Here is a 19,497-nt window from a genome sequence, read left to right on the forward strand (position 1 = left end):
TGCACTTGTTTCTGTGACACAAACAGTGGCTGAACAATCAGTGATCTGCTGTTCGGGGTCGATGACGCACTTCCTCGTTGATGCTAAGAAAAAGAACTGATGTTTCTGAGGAACATCAAGTCAAACCTGAAGAAACTAACCTGAACATATAAGAACTTTACATTTGTAAAACATAAATGTACTTATGTATCATATTTATAGTGGTGTCTTTTTTGTGTCTTTCCTGCAAATCAACTTGATCATGAATATAGAGGATTACAGGATTAAATTGGACCCCCCCTCAAGCTGATTGACCTGAACACTTCTCTGAAAGTAAAACTTTAGCGCCTGCGTGCGTGCTCTGCTGCGTTATAAAAGTCCGTGAATTAGGAGCAAGAAGCAGCGATGAAATTTAACATCCATCACCGCCGCAACCGATCCGCTGCTGTGGCCGCCTGGCTGAGCACGGATGACGGATTCGCTGCTGCTCCGGCTCCGGTAATTCCTTTTCGATACTGGTGGTTGCTGTGATCAATATGGGGACATTAACCCCGGTGGACACCTTGCAGGACGCGCCTATACGGCCGGAGCTGTACGCCAAGGTCGCGAACACCCCAAACCCCCGGCGAGGCCGCGAACGGCCGCGACCCACCAGCCAGAAACCAGAAGCGGGACCCTTCTACGCAACCTCTAAACGGCCTGCACTTTTTAGATTATTGTTTTGTCTCATTTCAGCTCTTGGACTCAAAGCCCGACCGGTTCTGTTATCCCTTCATGACTTGACACCTTCTCTCCCACCAGGACCTGAAGGCCTGACGCTCCTGGGTACCAGCTGCTGCCGCGCAAAACAGATCAGGAGGGTTTTGGCAAAAACAAAAATGATGACAAAGATGCTGGGCAGCAGCCATCAGACCTGGAGTTCCACAAGTCCCACAAACACAAAGTGAGCGCACGCGCACTGAGCTCAGATTATTGAGGTTCAAGGCAGCAGTTTCACCCCAAACAGCAGTCCTCTCTCCAAACCCAAACGTTTGGTATCTCAGTGCCTTTGGAAATAAAATAATATTTAACCTCAATCACCTGTAAGTGCGTCCGCGCGCAGCACCAAACGAGCTCCAAATTGAGCGCGCTCCTGGAAAGTTTGCGCTCCTTTTCGACCAAAGAAACGGTGAAATGCAGGCGGCTTCATTAGATTCACGCGTGCTCCTGCAATAGTCACAGACCTATCGATGGATCTCCTGATCCATAAACTCTGACATTGATGGATGGCTGAACTGGACTGACATTAGAGAGCAGCAAGTTTCATGCAAGAAGTCTGCAAGGCGTGAAACTGCGGCCTGCACGTGAGAGGTAAGGTTTGATTTCCCTGAATCTGAAGAGCAAAGATGCCAAACGGGTCAAAGCCTGGAGGCTCTGATGAAATAAACCATATCTGGAGTTATGGAGTCATATTTTGGATGGAGGAGGGAAAGTGTGGAATTATTTTAAGTAAAAGATCAATTTAAAATAAAAAACAAAGACGAAAATCAAACAAAAAAATCGAACAAAACAAGGTGAAATTCTTCTATTCTGGACTCTACGTCCTCAGCAGAAGAAGAATTTCAGAAAAAGTAACTTTTGGTTCCTGCGTTCCCATCGTTGCCTGCTGTGACGTGTCCATTAACCTTTGACAGCGCCATCACATGCGCTGCTGGCGCCTTGTCTCCCTTCTTTATCAGTGAAGATGGGTGCGCGTCCCTGTTATCCGCGCGCGCAGATGTTGCGCTTCTGTTTTTTATCGAACGAGCTTAATGCAATCTTTTTCTGGAATTCCAGCTTCATTTTGCAACACGAACAACTCATGACAAGCTGGGGCCAGTGACGTCACCCTGACCCCAGACAGAGCACGCGAGAGCGAGGATACACCGCGTGGGCGCGCACATGCGCACAGGCTCGCTCCCAGCTTAACAGGAGCCGGAGCGCGGCAACATACACACACCGCGTCGGTTCCCGTGAAGGTGCTGAGAGCGTGGACACTCCGCACGCCGAGCAGAGCTTTGCGGTGCAGGTCTGTGCGGCGGCCGGGATGCGGGCTGGGACACGCGCGTGGGACTGACTGCAATCAATGGCTTGGCTTTGAAATCAACGAACATTTATTAGAAAGGCGCGAGAGACCGAGCTACCGCAGGATAGAGGCGCGTGAGCGGAGAAAGGGGCGGACATCAACATCCTTTAGCGATGGAGCTCACGATGGAGAACATTGGAAACCTGCACGGCGTCCCGCACTCTCATCAAACCAGTGACTTAATGAACTCCCCGCACGCGCGGCAGTCGTCGGCGTCGCACCGGAACCTGGTGTCTCACGGACGCTCGGCCATGGTGTCCAGCATGGCCTCCATCCTGGAGGGCGCGGGGGACTACCGCACAGATCACGCTTTGTCCGGCCCGCTGCACCCCGCTATGACCATGTCCTGTGACTCCGGGATGAGCCTGAGCAGCACCTACACCACCCTCACGCCTCTCCAGCATCTACCCCCCATATCCACGGTCTCGGAAAAATTTCACCACCCACACCCACACCCTCATCACCACCAGGTGCACCAGAGACTTTCGGCAGGGAACGTCAGTGGCAGCTTCACCCTGATGAGGGACGAGCGCAGCCTCGCCTCTATGAGCAACCTGTACGGCCACTACCCCAAAGACATGTCCGGCATGGGCCAGTCCCTGTCCCCCCTGTCCAACGGCCTGGGCTCCCTCCACAGCTCCCAGCAGACTCTAGGCGCCTACGGCCCGGGGACGCACCTATCTAACGACAAAATGCTCTCGTCGGGGAGCTTCGAGTCCCACGCAGCCATGCTGTCCCGGGGGGATGAACACCTGGCGCGAGGTCTCGGAGGCCACGGGGCTGGGCTCATGACGTCCTTGAACGGCATCCACCATCACAGCCATCCTCACTCTCAGGCAAACGGATCTATGCTGTCCGACCGGGACAGACAGACGGTGGTGGGAGGCGGGCAGGGCGCGGGGTCGGGGCAGGTGGAGGAAATAAACACCAAAGAGGTTGCGCAGCGGATAACAGCCGAGCTGAAGCGCTACAGCATCCCGCAGGCCATCTTTGCTCAGAGGATCTTGTGCCGGTCCCAGGGGACCCTGTCGGACCTGCTGCGGAACCCGAAACCGTGGAGTAAACTCAAGTCCGGCCGGGAGACCTTCAGGAGGATGTGGAAGTGGCTTCAGGAGCCCGAGTTCCAGCGGATGTCAGCCCTCAGGCTCGCAGGTGAGTGAGGAGACAGCTCCACCTGAGTGATGTGAACAGATCAATCAGAAGTCAATGTGGCGAGACTGCCAATAGCTGCTCAAACAGACGTTAGTAGAAGTTATTAGTCGATGGTATCGAGTAAAACTTCATCATGACTGTAGGGGTGTTAAATGTTGGGGGGGGGGGGGTCTACTCTAGCTTTTGACTGATGCCACAATCCATGACAGGAACGCGGACTGTGATAAAACAAAAGAGAATGCAGGAGGGCAGGTCGGTGACACCTTTACGCACGAACGCAGAGAGTGTTCATCCATCCGCTCCCGCTGTCTGCCTCACGCGCACGCGCACCGGAAAACGCACGCACAGATGAAAAGGCCTGACAGACGCAGGTTAAATTCCAGGAAAAAAACACCTTTCATTTTAGGTAAAGAACGACTGACATCTGCCACTACTGTGTGAAAACGAGGGTCTGAGGCCTGACCATTGAGCGTGGGGTGGTGGTGGTTGTGGTGGTGGTGGTGGGGGGTATGACCTCCCCCCGTGGATCAATTTTCTAGGTCCAGCCGTCCCATTTCAGAGGACCACACTGATAAAAGATCGATTTGAATCTGAAAGACACAAACAGATGCGTCTTTCTGTGGCCCGAGTTGTCCTCTTTGCACTTTGGGACCCCACCCCCACCACCCCCTACATTCATTCAGCACCGGGAAAGTTCTGAGTGGATTTCACCCGTCACGATGGGGAAGGTCACGCATTAACTCCGTCCTCCGGGAATGCTTTTCACGCCTTGATCAGTTATTTAATCGGGCAAAGATGATCACATTAAAGGGTGTGACGTGAACCCACGGCCCCGCCCCCTGTACAGCCTTTAACACCTGATTAACAGAACATAAATGAGGAGCATTGGTGGAGATGGGAGAGGTTTCCTCGCATTGATGTTTGTGTAAAGGTCCAGTTCAGACGAGCTGCGCCTCCAAACGTCAATCAGCGCCTCCGTGTCGTATTTCAGGGAAGGGTTCAATTAAGCAGATATAGTGGCATATTTTAGTTCCAGTCGATGCTCTATTGAAAAGCACTTAATGGCATGTAAATTGTTCCTTTGCGTATTTAGTGGGTTCTGGTAAATAAAGATTTAAACACTCCACAATTGTCTATTTAAGTGCCACTGCTGTTAAAGCTAATTGGGCTGTGGGGTTTTATATCTTCCACTGCCGCCACCCGGATAAAAGCTCCCCATCAGCAGAGGGGGCTTCAGCGGGGGCAGTCTCGGGGCTTCGTCACATTTACTTTCATCCATATTCTAGGAGAAGATGTTTCTGTTTTTCTGTCGCCTTTGCGGCCTCTACTGCTCTGAAGCAGACAAATGACAAATGGCTCGTATGTAAATGCGCAGAGCGACATTTTACTGCATCTAAAACCCCAATTACCCTCACGCGCATGTGGGCTGGGAATGGGAGTTGGAGGGGTATTGGGGGTTGTGAAGCTGAAAGTGAGGCTGGACCGTACGCGCTCGGCCACATCAATCAATACATTCAAATTACTATTCCAAATTCATCACAGTCACTCAGATCAATGCAGCTGCCCCCGCTTAGCTAATGCGAAAATTCCAGCTTCTGAGCGCGCACGACGACCCTCTCACGAAAGGAAGACGGAGCAGATCTGGGCCTGCTGGGGGGAGGATCGCGTGTCCTTCACAGTGACCGAGAGGACGCGCAGACTCTGTAATATTCTCCATATCCTGTCAGCTACGAAAACGCGAAGCTCTGGACGCGAAAGCGACTTGACGCGCAGCGACGACGACAGAAAGTCCGGTTCCGGGGGTGTTTAAAGATCGCATTAACCATGAAAACAATTCGTCTTTGCATCTGTGTTAAATTCCGCACTCCATCTCAATGTATTTGGTCGGGTCAATACAGCCCTGATCGATAAGGATAGCCAGTGCATCTATCAATTATCCCGCCTCAGCACTCCCACCCATTGGTCCCCCCTCCCCCAGGGCAGACTGGAAGGAGGTTGGGAGAGGGGACAGCTGCTGCAGAACAAAAACTCAGACCTCCTTTTCTCCCTCCCTTAACACTTGCTGCGCTGCAGCCTTCTGCGCGCGCACTCATCTCAGACGCACGGGGTAAATCTTCAGGTATCATTAAGATTAAAGGCGCGCTGTTCATTCCGGTCTCAGTTGCATCAATGATAGGGACGCAGGAGGTTCGTTTGCACCTGAATAACCAGAACCCGGAACACAGGGTGTGCTGTCCAATACTTCCGGCAGGGGGGGGGGGGGGGGGTCATGGAGTACACACTGGATTGCTAGCAGGAGGAGTTCTCATCGCCATTAAATCACCAGACCTAATGTCCCGCTGCACCAGAGGGGCAGGAGACACCGCTGATGGTTCTGTGGAGAACGACCTAACGTTGACATGAACCTTGCTTTAAAGTGCTGCGGACACGTACAGGCTTTGTTTCATGTGCTTAAACCACAGAGGGTCAGTCCGGCCTCTGTGGGTTCAGCCTGCGGCTGAAGTCATCGCTCTCCAGGGTGCTGAAGTGGTCTGAACTGCAGGATCTGGTCTTTCTTTGGAGGACACCTGAAGATGGAGGGCTCGACTTGTACCAAATCTTTCTTAATTGTACTGTTTCAAGCCCAAACACCATAATTTCAACCAACAGCCTCCATCACGGATCAATATTACAATCCACGCGCGCGTCAATCACACCATCCTGCCTGCGCCCTACTTTCATGTCAAGCTCAGAGCCCACCGGGGGTGGGGGGGTCTAACATAATTCGTCTCTTTTTAGGACTGAATAATAAATACAAGAAGCGCCTGTGATCAGGAGAACAGGAACCAGGAGAACAGGAGATCAGAGAAGAGCAGAACAGCCGAATAGAATAGCATCAAACTAATATTTCTTTAGAAATGTGATTTTTTTTTGCGTATGGAAAAGGTCGACTCTGAGGATAGTAGCATCTGATTAATAAGAGAAGAGCTACGGCGGGATTTTCTTTCGGGGAGAAACGCATCGATGTTAGTCTGTGAATGATCGATCCGGACTTTAATTATTGATGTTTTAGGGAAAATAGGAGCGTAAAATGTGCAGCCGTGATTTCAGACCTTTGTCGTTCCTTAAACACAGCAGCGCGCGTTGTAAGCACTGAGACACACGTGTACGCGCACCGCCTCTACAGTCCCCTGCACTCAAAAAACGTTCACTTTGAATGAACATAAAAAAATTATGGAAAGGATTTCCACATGATTAGATTGCGTTACTTGAACAAAAATGAATCATGTTGGTCCTACTTAATTTATTTAGGTTGGCTCAACTTAATGTATTTAGGTTCAAACTAATAAATTTAAGTTGATTCAATTTAAATAGAGCAGTTGCACCCAACTTTAAATTGATATTGTTACTCACTCTAAAAAGAAAAAAGTTGATCCAATTTAATTGAATCACTTCAATTGGTCACACCTAAGTAAATTAAGTTTATTTAACTTGAATTTCTATTTATTTCTTTAATTTTATTTATTCATCTGTAATTGGTACATTGTTCCAAAGTTACAACCAATGGGTCTTTTAATTTTCACATCAAAGACATGAATTACCCAGCAAAGTCCCACATCACAAGACAGGAGCTCAATTACCGTGAACTCTGTGTTAAGTATTGGAACATTAACAGTTTGCCACACAAGGGGGTTGGTCTTCATCCTCTACCAAACTTTAACTCATGGTGCAAAAAAAATAAACATAACAGTTTAAATCACTAGTTAAAACAGAGTAAAACAGCTAGACAATAAAACCCATGGACAAAAACTCACACTTAGACCCCAATCTGCCCAGATAGACAAAGAAAATGGTATCCCACAATTCCTTGCGATTACTAATGCATCCAATTTAATGGTATCATGTTGGATCAACATGATTGAAATTAGTAACTTTTAAATGGATTATTTTTATGTACAATCGACATGATTCATTCACGTAAGATTTACAAACATAAAATTTTCTGGTTGAAATGACAAGTTACTTTTTCGTTAACTTAATTGGCTGGTAATTTCCTTTTTTTGAGTGTGTGGGGGAACAACAGACATTTGCAGCAAATACCTCGAGGCTATTTTGGTTCAAAACCGAGTTCAGCGCCTCAAGAAACGACAGATCACGGTTTGGACCGTTGGAGCCATGGTAGGAACAGAACCACAGTAAAAGCCCAGATATATGATGATTTCAGCACCACTGATGAACATCTGCAGGAAGAATAATGTTTGATTTCCGTCTTGAGATTCATCTGTGCTCTACTGTATGTATGTGTGTATGTATGTATGGATGTATGTATGGATGGATGTATGGATGTATGATCTTCTGGGTGCAGTGTGTGTCTGCGCCATTGTTAAGCCCGATCTGGCGAGCCCTGCATTTATTGATTCCCAGACCGCGGCTGCGCCACGCAGCCCCGCAGCGCCACGCACCCCGTCCATCTTCACTGCCTTTTCAACATGAGCACCTGCACGCCCCTCGGGAACAGGTGAATGAAAAGGTTCGGCGGCTTCTCTCTTGACATCAACAGGATGAAATGGCTGAGGTTCAGAACACACACCGATCAGTCCGCCCCCATTTACATAAAGTACATTTCATCGGGGGAAAAAACTCCCTCCAATTTTCACGCGCTCCCTTAGCAGCGCGCACGTCCCAATCCCCGAGAGGCGCGCGCTCAGCAAAGGTCTGTAGAACCGTCTCCATCCCGTCTCTTCTGGTTTGGATGATCAATTCCTCCGCTATGCCGTCGCCCCCTCGCTGAAGCGGATCGATAGCAGAGAACGACCTTTAAATCAAATTGCTTGCAGAGTCAACCCAACGCACGCGGCTGCCTCCAAAGGGTTAAAGGCAACGTGCGCGCACGCTTCCTTCCCAAAACAAAACAAAACAAAACAGTCCTCTCCTTTCTTCCTGGTTTTGACTCGAGCGTTCCCGCCGTCAGACCCCCGGATGGATGAACTTTGTTTCTGAAAAAAGAACTAATCAGTGCGGGCTTTGACACCCCCCCCCCCCCCCAATCTGTAGAGGTAGGGGAGGGAGGGGGGTACAAAGAGCAAAAGCAGCAGCGCAATGTACATGTGCTGACCGGAGCGCATCCATGTGCGTTGATGGAGTTTATTCACTATGTTATGTCACCCCCTCCCCCCCACCACCAGTAGAGTGGGGGTTGAAAAGGGTCATAACAGCGATAACCGCCAATTTGACCTAAAGACCCCCCCCCCCTACATACACACACTCACCTGGACACTGACAGGCCTTGCGATTGCTCTGTTTGGTGGTTTGTGTGTGATGGGGGGGGGGGGGGGTGATCATTAATGTGACTTCAGCTCCATCAGTTGCAGGGATTCGGTTCCGTACCTGAAGCCGCGACTGGCCGCCGCAAATTAGTGACGTGTTTACAACGCGCGCGGTGGGGTGGGGGTCAGCTGATCACCGTGGAAAAACCCACCCTCCTGTCAGAGAAGAATCCTCAAACCAGCTCAGGAGAAATGGGCCGCAGCTGATCTGGAACAAGTCTGAGTCCTCCTGCAGGTCGATCACAACAAAACCGCAAACACAAGCGCGCGCACACACAGGCGCGCGGTCACGGCTTATCGTAGCCGCAGATGCAATCCGAAACTCTGGTTGGGCAACCCCACAGATCAACAAAGGAACAAAACGACTGTGAAATCAATTGATGAATGAATCGATGTCGACCATAGAGCCGCTGTAACGTGAAACCAGATTCAGGTTTTCAGAAATTCATGGTTGCGCGCGTGAGGCGATTGGAAAAGACGGATTTATTGTTTGACCAATGATTCAGTTTCAGACCTACAGTTTAAAAATACATTGAAAAAGATGTACAGGTCTGTGAACGAATGTTTTAATATTTTGTCATGATTTGTCCTGTTTGGTCACGAGGTCTAATGGAGGAAATCCTGGTCACTGCGGGGCGAAGGCGGGTTCACCCGACAGGTCACCGGAGGCCAAACATGTCCCCCAATCGACTGGAAAATCAAGATAATTTAATACTGGAAATTATTATTATTATTAATACTGTTAGAAGATGCCGACGCTCTCAGGTCAGGAAAAAGTATAATAAGTATAAATGAAAAAAGTAGTATATTAGTAGAAATTATATTTTTTTAAACTGGAAGTTAATTTTTTTTAAAAGACAATAAAAAAGACTTTTTAAACACAAAGAAATAAAAATATAAACTGAAAGTCACATCAACCGTAAATCTTTATTTACACCTTAAGTTTGTTTGTTTTGGTAATAAAATAAAGCTTCAGTTAACACAACTTTCTGTTCTTCCAAAAACTATAAACAAATATATATATATATATATATATATATATATATATATATATATATATATATATATATATATATATATATATATATAATTATTGGAAATAAGTGTGTGAGGGTAAAGAGAAGGTCATCTTATAATTGAATGAATTCATAATTAATGAACGATTAAGAATTTTTTGTCTTGCATTTATTTATTTAGGACCTGTGTGTCATAAATTCTGGCTGCACGTGATCGTTTTCCTGAGTGTATAAAATAAATCTATGAAGTCTGTCGGTGAGAACGCGTCATTTGACACGGAAGGCTCCCGACAAGACAAACCTTTTATTTTTTAATTTTTCTTGTCAGCAAATTTTATTTTTTTAAATAAATTCCCTAAAATAAAATTATGTGGACCGCAGAACGCATATCTGAGATCTTTCTGTAACACTGACGTCTCACTGGGTCCTTATGGATTTATTGAAACATTTAGTTCTTGCATAAATACGTTTTATTTTTATTTATTGCTGTATTTGCTTAAATATCTTAGATATTATCATAATTTTTTATGCAACTTACATGTATTTCCATGTGCTACATGTCACGTTTGTGGCACATAAAGGCGTCACAAAGCAACATCACCACCTGTTGTTTTGCGCGTTCACGTTGATGCATAACCCGCCATTAGTGATCTGATCATAGATAATCAAAGATTAAAGTGTCCCCGTCGCCGTGGATTCAAACAGGCGCGTGCGCAAAGCCAGCAGGTCAGAGATGAAGAAGGGTAAAAGTCTCGCACCTCAACGGCTGGGTGCATGTAATCCTCGTGGAGAGCGTGTTTTATGATCACGCAGCAGCGCGAACAGATTATTGATATTTTAAATTGTCGACAGTTTTTAATAACATGTAATAAAGCAGGGCGCCTCGCATGCGCAGTCACGACATGTTGGCATCGTTTTGATTATTTCCGGCGCATGCGTCTCTGGCGGCTCATGCAGGAGCTCTGAAGGGACAGTCTGCGACCGCAGGACCATCGGGGGCCCGCGTGCCGGAGTTAAGGTGGGAGGAGGAACGCCTCGCAGCGGAAGACAAACGAAGTGCCGCGTTTTCAGTATATTAACACCAATTCCCACTCATTACATTAAGCAGTATTGAGTTTCGGTGTTCTGAACAGAATTGGCACTGCCCTGCAGACTGTGGAGACGCGCGCGCGCCATCCATCTTCCGCGCACCAGAAGGAAAAGCAGCAGAATTCAGGAAGAAATTCAGAGTCCAGAATTTCACAGCAGAGAAGAATGCAGCTGCGCAGACGCGAGCTGACCAATGAGCGCGTGCACGTTTACGAAAACAGGAATGGAAGCAGTGCACAGACGGAGTGACCGTGAAACCCAAAAACATTTGACTATCTCATTATGAGCGGGAAGAGCAGCGATGATCGATAAACGATTTATGGGGGAGACGGATGCGCATGCGCGGCGGCGGGCAGACACGCGCGAAGGGGAGTCATTGTTAATTTGTGGCTCTGATGGTAAAAATAGTAACTGGTTATTATTATAATTCTCTCCTATTTTGTTTGTCTTCTCCTCCACTTCATGAATCCAAATTCCAATTCAAAGGCATAATTAATTGGCCACAGAATTTCACACACAAGATATTCACAAATCTATTGATCGGTTTCGAACCGTTGGGCCTCTCCCCTTACCTGGAACATTGACGTCGGTCGTCAGCGAAAAATTGACGTAATCAGCGGAAGATTGAACATTTGGACAAAAACCTTGGAAAAAAATCGTGATTTTATTCATAAGCGTTTAATGTGATGGTTTTTTTTAACTGCGGATGGACATTTTGTTGAAGGAAATGCGCATGGGCCGAGTGAGCTCAGAAAGAGAAGAAAGGGGAACCGCTGTTGATCAACCAGGAAGACAAAACCTTTGAAAGTTTCTCCTTTTTCCTGATCTAAATATGAAGCAGGCTCTTGCGCGTGAACACATTCTCTCAACCGGGCCCGCATCTCCGGTCCGGGTCCTTTCTGCGCATGTGCGTCCCTTTCCTCCTGCTGTGGCTCTAAAAGCTGCAATGATCGATTTCCCTCCTTTTCCACACCGAGCCCGGTTCAGTAATCAGGGCCCCCTTCCTCGCCGATCGATCGGTATTGATCACTAAACCCAGCGCCTGTAGCAAAACGCTGCGCGCTGTGGCGCCCCGTGCAGCCGGGCCACGACGACAGCGACACCTGCCGACCAAAATGCAGCCAACTACGCGGTCGATGGGAGAGAGGCGTCCGGTGGACGGGGGGCCGTGTCCGCCTAAACGAAAGTCATTCATTGGTTGATCATCAGAAAACAGTTAAGAATAAGGTCTAACAGCTTAAAGATGTTTAGACTTTTACTAAAATAAACAGAGGAAAAACAAAACAGACTAAAGCTCAGATTATGAATAAAAATTCCAACCCCCACACTATTAGTGAAATAATATTCTAACGTATAAAAGCGCATTTTGTCTTCGTTCTAAAAAATAAATGTAAAATAAAAAACGTATCAGAAAATCGAAAAGATTTGTCACACATTGTATCAAATACAATGTAAAGCTCCTTTGTTTGTCTTCAAACACAACTTTCTCATTTTAATCTCTAATTCTAAACAGAACAGGTGTGAAGCCGGAAGTGCGCGTGCGTCCGCGCCTGCGTCCGTCTGTGCGTGCGCCAGATGTTACAGCAGTGCTGACGTTACATTATGATGATGTGTAGACCCGGTTGTTGTACTGGATTTAGACACACGGCTAATACACAACCAATGATACACAGACATACCCCCCCCCCCCCCCTCTCCTGGTCGTGTCCATGAATCTTTGGTTCCGGCAGCAGAACATCTGCCGAACTTTTGTTCTGCTTTAATTTTTGTGCTTGCTGAATTCCTCCCCCTCCCCCCATGTGAAGTTTTCTTTTGAAAATGGTTTTGTGGATGGAGGAGGGGGGGGGGGCTTACAGCAGACAGTGGAGCACCTCTGGAGTGTTTGTGTTATAAATACCCTCTCAGAGCTTTATAGAGGGAGGGGCTCCGGTGGGCTCTGTTTGAAGTAGCAGACTGCAGACCTGCTTTGAGGTGGGGGTATTTTCCGACCTCAGTCCCAACAGAGAACACCCCAATTCCTGCAGCAAAGTCGGTCAATATCTGGCTTTCTCCTTCACATGCTGCCCCCCCCCCCCCCTCCGTTCAGCGTCTCCCTTCAGTTCTTTAGCCCCCTCCAAACTCACACTCTGCCCCTTCTCTCTCCTGTTTTGTCTTTTCCTGCTTTTCACTCACACACACAGAAACACAAAATACTTTTGTGAAACAGTCACTCCGTCCCCCACTGTGACTGCAACTACATTAATATTGAATCAAACAGCAGCAACAGCCCCCCCCTCCCTCCCACCGCAGGATGGCTCCCTGTCTGCTCTCTGCGGGATGGAGGGAATATTCCCACTAGGCAGCAGGCATGGATTAGCTGGAAATCAGATGGAAGATGGCAGCAGAGCTGTAGCATGATGTGTTCACGTGAACAACCTATGACCTTCTGCCCGCTCTAGTTTGGTCTGAAAAACCGTCACCTCAGCTCAGTGGCCTTGTGGTTAGAGTGTCCGCCCTGTAATTGGAAGGCTGTGGGTCCAAATCCAGACCAAAGACTTTAATCCTTGTGCTATTCTAGGTACTTTAACATTGGGAGTTGGGTCATCTGGACCCCACTAGACTGCTCTGATTTGTGATCTTCACTGGTGTCCATGGATTACATGAAATCTTTCCACCTTTATCCACCTTTGTCATGGTAGGGAGAACACGTCAACGGAAGGGTGGGGTCATAGGGTAACACAAGGGTTAAAATGGGACCCAATGCCTCCCTGCTTGACACTCAGCTAAGGGGTTGGCTTGGGGGGTTAAACCACCAAATGGTTCCCGAGCGCGGCTCGTCTGCAGCTCACCTTTGAGGGAGTCAAATGCGGAGAACAAATTTCGCGCACCTAGGTGTGTGACAGATGATGGGAATTTATACCTGTGTGTATTTACCTTTTTCTTTTGTCTTCCTTTTCTTCCGCTCTCATCACCATCCCTCCCACCGCTGCCACCTCCACCAAGCCTGCAAGCGCAAAGAACAAGAGCAACACAAGGATCGCAACACAGCGCCCAAGAAGCAGCGCCTGGTCTTCACCGACCTGCAGCGCCGCACTCTCATCGCCATCTTCAAGGAGAACAAGCGGCCGTCCAAGGAAATGCAGATCACCATCTCCCAGCAGCTTGGCCTGGAGCTCAGCACCGTCAGCAACTTCTTCATGAACGCACGCCGGCGCTGCGTGGACCGCTGGCACGATGACCACGGTTCCAGCCCCGGGCAGCCGGGTACTTCTGCCACCACTTTCTCCAAGGCCTGAGGGGTGGAGCGAGCGTTCAGAGGGACACTGGGCTGTGGAACCTGTCCACTACAACACTACCGGGTCCAGACCGCCTGAACGCCTCTGCTGGAGAGATCCTTCGTGCCATGCAATCATCCTTTTTGTCAGTCAAACCGTCAAAGCGTCACGAGGAGCAACCGGAGCGGCGTGACGTCAGACCCGTTCACCCAGAAACAGACAATCATTGATTTCTTCTTGGTTTCGCTGAGGGAAAATTATTTTTATGGCATTTGTCGGAGCAAAGACACCAAAGATTAGATCTTTTTTTTGGATGGCATGTGCGCCTCCTCCTTCACCACACTGTTGCTTTACTTTCAAGCTCTCCGCGCCTCCTTTGTGTCTGCTCCTCACCCGCCCGTCCACGCCTGCACACACTGGGGCAGAGGAACGGCAATAAATCTGACAAGACAACAGCACAGCCTTATTATCAGAACCTCATGCTGCGCACACACAAGCGCACCATCAGAGAAAACAACAACGCTACACCACCTCTCCACGCCTCCCTCTCGGCCTCCTTCATTCCTCGGCTGAAGGTATTCCCTGAAGGCCAGCCATTTCGGAGAGTAGCTCAGCCTGATCATACAGCAAACTAATGAATTGAAAACTGAATCGATGGAGACAGAGCGAGGGGCCTCGACCCCTCCTGAAGGTGAAACTCAAGACGCTCGGCAGGAGAAACTCAGGTCTTCCAGGCCCAGGTTATATTTTTGCACAGATGTCCAGGGCCTGCAGAGAGACGTGTCGTTGTTCCTCCAGAATCTGTGTTTCTCCAACCACCAGGAGAGGCGGGCGGGATGTCTGGACGCGCTCTTTGTTCTGCTGGGAGCTGTTCCTCAGATCAATATGTGAGAACCAAATGATGACAACAAGATGCTCGGGGATCCAGCCAACTGCATTACAGCTGCATACGAAAAGCAGAATGTAAGAGGAGCACATGGAGCCCTGTGGAGATCAGGACCCACTACAGCACACCCCTTTCCCCTCCATCCGCAGGCGGAGCAATGCTGCCCCCTACTGCTGACAACCCAGACCCTCATCCAGCAGAACAAGGGGCCTCAAAGCCAAGGAGACGTCACGGCACAGCACATCAGGGCCCTCGCAGCTCTTTGAAGGCAGATCAATAGCTAACCATTATCCTATTGTTCCCCCTCCAACCAGCACCAGTGAAGCTGGAGGGGGGGGGGGTGATCCAGCTGAAAAAAAAAACGCAGGGATTTATCAAAGACAAGGATTAATTCTGGCAACCCAGTTCTGAAGGGTCAGAAAACGTGAGTGCTTTGGTAGAATCGTCTCCACCTAAAGCGAAAGCAGCTCTCAGCAGATGCAAAGGAACGTTCTGGACGCTCCTCCACGGATGTCGTGTGGAACTAATCCAACGCGAACCACCATCATCATCTGTTCTAACGCTACATCAACGAGTGCCAATGCTAACTGCCTTAATGTGAGTCAGAATGTGGTCGTAGGGTTAACACCGCCGCCACGCCCCCCAGCGTGTGCCACAGACATCAACAATCAGCTTTTACCTGAATCCACTTTTTTAAAAAATGCAGACAAAGGAAGGAACCGAAGAAAAAGCAGACCTCATCTGAGATGATCCCACAAACACAGAGCTACGGCGCAGCAGACAGCATCTCCAACCTGTGGAAGCAAAAAGAAAGCTTCCTTTCTTTCTTTGGTTCTCTACCTCCTCTCTTCCTCTGCCCCCCCCCTTCCTCTCTATAATGATGCGGGTATTTCATTGGTCCCATAGACACAAAGTTTCTAGTTCTTCTTACTATTGTGCATAAAAGGCACCTTGTTGATAAATCAAAGACAAAAAAGAAAGGACTTTTTCAAAGGAAAAGGGGGACACGGGGGCCGCTGATGGACTTTGGAGTTTTTAGTGAATTTGAACAAGACTTTTACCACAAACAAGAGGGGAACAAAGAAAACCGGAGAGCAGTTCATGTCAGAACTGTGTTCCTTTCTCCCCTGGTTGGGGTAAATTGTCCTTCGAACGCCCTGGTTGACTCAGTATGGAGGTTGGGGTGGGGGTCACAATGGTTATCTGTTTGGTCTTAAGATGCAACTGTAGCATTTCCAACAATGTAGTCAGATGAGCGGTGCAGATTAGGAGCTGATGAGGAGGCGCTGCCTCCCTCACGCTGCTGTGAGCAGGGAGGAGGAGCAGCTGAAAACAACGTCAAGTTGGTAGGTTAATAGCTGGACTCAGCTTCAGGAATGAAGCTGACCAAACGACATTTGTTTGTAGTGAGAACCAATATGGCTACCTCACTGAGCTGAGTGGTTTGTGAACCCGCCACTAATACCAAAGATACTGCAGCCTACCGGTCGCAAACTGCCTAGGGGGACGGAAACCAAAAACAGCCCCCCCCCCCCCCATTTAAACATCCACCCCCCCCCCCCCATACACACACACACACACATCTGCACAGCGCAGTCGGACTGCAGTGGGCCACGCAGGCGGAGGTGGCTGCCCTGCAGATGGAGTTGAGTGCCTTTTCCCTTCAACCACAGGTGGGACTGCACTGGCATACAGAAGCACACAAGTAGACGCACATAGCTGCAGACATGCACCCAGAACTGGACGGACATGGAAGTTGGGGGGGCAGAGAGGGACACAAAGTGGGGGCTGTGTCAGCATTTTAGCTCATATTGAATTTCCATCTTCTACACTAGAACCCAAAAGCACTTTATCACGTAGGAAGTCTGTGGAAAAAGCATTTTTTTCCTCCATCCGTTTTTCATTCAGCCTTGGGCCGTTCGGCCTGCGTGCTCATCGTCTCAGCTGCTTTACTTCCCTCCAATCAGAGATATTTTTGTGAACCAGAGACAGAGGGAGGTTAAGGGGGCCGGCTTTAAGCACGCATGGGGCGCCACTTTCAGACGCTGGCACTTTGCGTTCATCAAACACAGGAAAAACATGTAGGACTCATGCAGCATAAAGACACCAACAACCCCCCCCCCCCCCCATCAACAGCTCCCCCTGGCTAGTGCTGCGACTCGGTCAGCGTGTGTTGACAATTATTTCTGAAATACCTCAAAAACCTTTCCTGTAAACTTTATGTAATTTAAAGTGAAAATAAAACTGCTAATGATGAGGATAATTATGAAACTATGATACTATGATAGTTAGTTTTGGAACTCGTGACTTGAAGCTTTATACTGTTAAATTTGTTTGCTTCTTTTTTCGTACATTCTCCTGTTTTTTTTTTTTTTTTTGCTACGGCATGTACTTACTGTTTTCTTAGAGGAGAAGACGCTGTGAATGTTTCTGTGGAGGTTGGTTGGGGCAGAAGAGACAAAAGACAAGGCTGGAACGCAGATTTTCTGTTCAGAGCAGACAGCAGCTTTCAAAGGAAAAAAGTGATGCAAATATAATCTGAACTCAGTCAAAAACACCAAACGTTGATGCCAAACCAAAGGAGGAACAACCTCATTTTCTTTGTGAGCTTTCTTCTGCCTTTACGTCGTCTTTTCTCTGAAAAAAAAAATGTTTCACAGTTACTTTTGAAGGTTCTGGGTGTGTTTAAGTGCTCCTGATGTTCTTAGAATATTACAGACCAGCACCTCCTTTTGAGAAGAAGGTGTGCTTTTTTTGTGCATGGATATTGTATAACTGTATAGAAACCAACAGGAACGACCTGTGTGACTTTGTGGGATGGAGAGGACGGAAAGACTTGGGAGTGGGTGGAGAAGGGGTGGGGACATTTTGGTTTTCAAAATAAGAGACTCAAAGGGTGGGAGGGTTTGGGTTTAAGGTGTTGGAGGGGTCTTTGTTTTTAGAGTTTCTGTCACTGTTGGATTCACTGGTTGTGTGCATGTGTTGTTGCAACCCGCCCCCTTTCCCCATGTTTCTTTGATGTATATAAACCCAGATGGTAGGGGGCAGTGTGTACTGGGGGAGGTCAAACCCCTCCTCTCCCAATCAGCAGCATTCAGTCTTCATTCCTCAGCTTCAGTCACATTCGGGTCCTGAAACGTGTCCTGCTTTTCCAAAAAACAGGGTTGTTTACTTGGAGTTAATCAGAGGGACACGGGGACCCGAGTGACCTTTGTGTGTCCACATGTGTGTTTGCGTGTTCATTCTTATCTCTGTGAAGGACAATGCTTGATATGTTTGGTTCTTTTCCATGGGTCGCAACATTTGTCATGCAAAAACTGAAACCGTTTCATAATGACTGACGAACCAACCGCAGCCCCACGTGGCGACCGACCGACCGTCTGGCGGGAAACGCCGTGGCAACGTTCTGTCAAACAGCATCTGTGTGTCGTTTCCTGGTCGGACTGAACGGTTGTCGTTGGGGGCTGATGTAGACGCCCCCAGTCACACTGTGCTCTCCCTCTTCTGTTACCTGTTAATCAATCAGAACCAAGTGTCTTTGTGATGGTAGAAGACAATCAGTTTCAAAACAAGAATAAAGGTTTAGAGGGCAGGCCAGTGGGGAGGAGGGGGAGGAGGAGCAACAAGAGGCTCTCTGGTTTGAGACAAACTGTAGTGCACAACTGCCAAACAACTGCCCCACCGGCCCCGCTCACACATCCACCCCTCATCCCATTGCCAAAGTTCACACCCCCCGGGCTCGGCCCCTCCTCGGTACTCCTCACCCTCATTTTAAAGAACAAACAAGTTGATTTCCCATCATCCCCCACGACTTCCTGCTAATCTGATGATGTAACCAACCGCGAGGAATAAAAATGGCTCCGGTTGGTGACTTTTGCACAGTGAACTATGCAAACACCTGACCCCCCCAATCCTAATCGTTGCTGCTGGGTCAGAGTGTACAACCCTCAATGCCCCCCCCCCCCCCATCACATTTTAACCCCCTCCTGTCCCACACATCCCATGTACTGAGTGAGGGTGGGGCACCCCTGCTTCTGTGGTTGGTGAGATAAGGGCACCAGAGTCCCCCCCAAACACCACCCCACACCAACCAACACCAAGCGCCCCAAACTGCCACCGACATCAGAATGGAGTCAAAGCTGAGGCCGCTCCTGCAGATCCTTCAATGTTTGATCGTCTTTGCCCCCCAGTGCCAAGGAAGGGCCCCAATCAGAGCAAAGACACTTACGTTGTACGAGTTTACAGAGTCGTCTGGAGACGGTGGCTAATACTGCACTAGAACAGACGCACAGGAGACACGCACACACCGGCGAGGGTTCGAGTCCCCTCAGAGAGTCTGCAGAAACCAAAGACAAAATCAGAGGAGCGACAATCTGGCTGCCAAATCCAAGACAATGTTGAGCTCTCTGGGCGACTCCGACATTCCTCGGCCACGAGGACATTCCACGTCTTGCACTTAGACACACGTGCACATACTTGCAAAACCCACACAAAGGCGAGAAAACGCCCACGTCTCACCAGACAGCCTCGGCCCTCCTCCCACTGCAGAAGCTGGAGAGCCTGTGGAGGACTTTTAGGTTCACTCTGAGACTCTTGAGAAGGAAAAAAATTGGAGTAATAACTGTACCAGAAAAATAAAAACTTAAAAGGATAATATGGGTAATTTGCGTGTTTTGAAATAAATCAAGAAATAAAACAATTGTAAAACAAA

The 19,497-nt window shown here is 48.5% G+C and overlaps 1 protein-coding gene across 1 annotated transcript; it reads left to right on the forward strand.

The window, feature by feature from the left end:
• The first annotated feature begins 1,804 nt into the window (after nucleotides 1–1,804).
• Nucleotides 1,805–19,497, forward strand: LOC101173926 (one cut domain family member 2). Its single transcript, XM_023954116.1, has 2 exons — nucleotides 1,805–3,235; nucleotides 13,629–19,497. The coding sequence occupies exons 1-2, from the start codon at nucleotides 2,197–2,199 to the stop codon at nucleotides 13,919–13,921; spliced, it is 1,332 nt and encodes a 443-aa protein (XP_023809884.1). The 5' UTR covers nucleotides 1,805–2,196; the 3' UTR covers nucleotides 13,922–19,497.

Source organism: Oryzias latipes, chromosome 4 (genome assembly GCF_002234675.1).
Source record: "Oryzias latipes chromosome 4, ASM223467v1".
Classification (NCBI taxonomy): Eukaryota; Metazoa; Chordata; class Actinopteri; order Beloniformes; family Adrianichthyidae; genus Oryzias; species Oryzias latipes.

Bases quoted from the DNA above. Each gene is read 5' to 3' on its own strand.
- LOC101173926 (XM_023954116.1), top strand. From the start codon at position 2,197: ATGGAGCTCACGATGGAGAACATTGGAAACCTGCACGGCGTCCCGCAC. The intron at 3,236-13,628 runs GTGAGTGAGGAG...ACCTCCACCAAG, and splicing joins GTCAGCCCTCAGGCTCGCAG to CCTGCAAGCGCAAAGAACAA.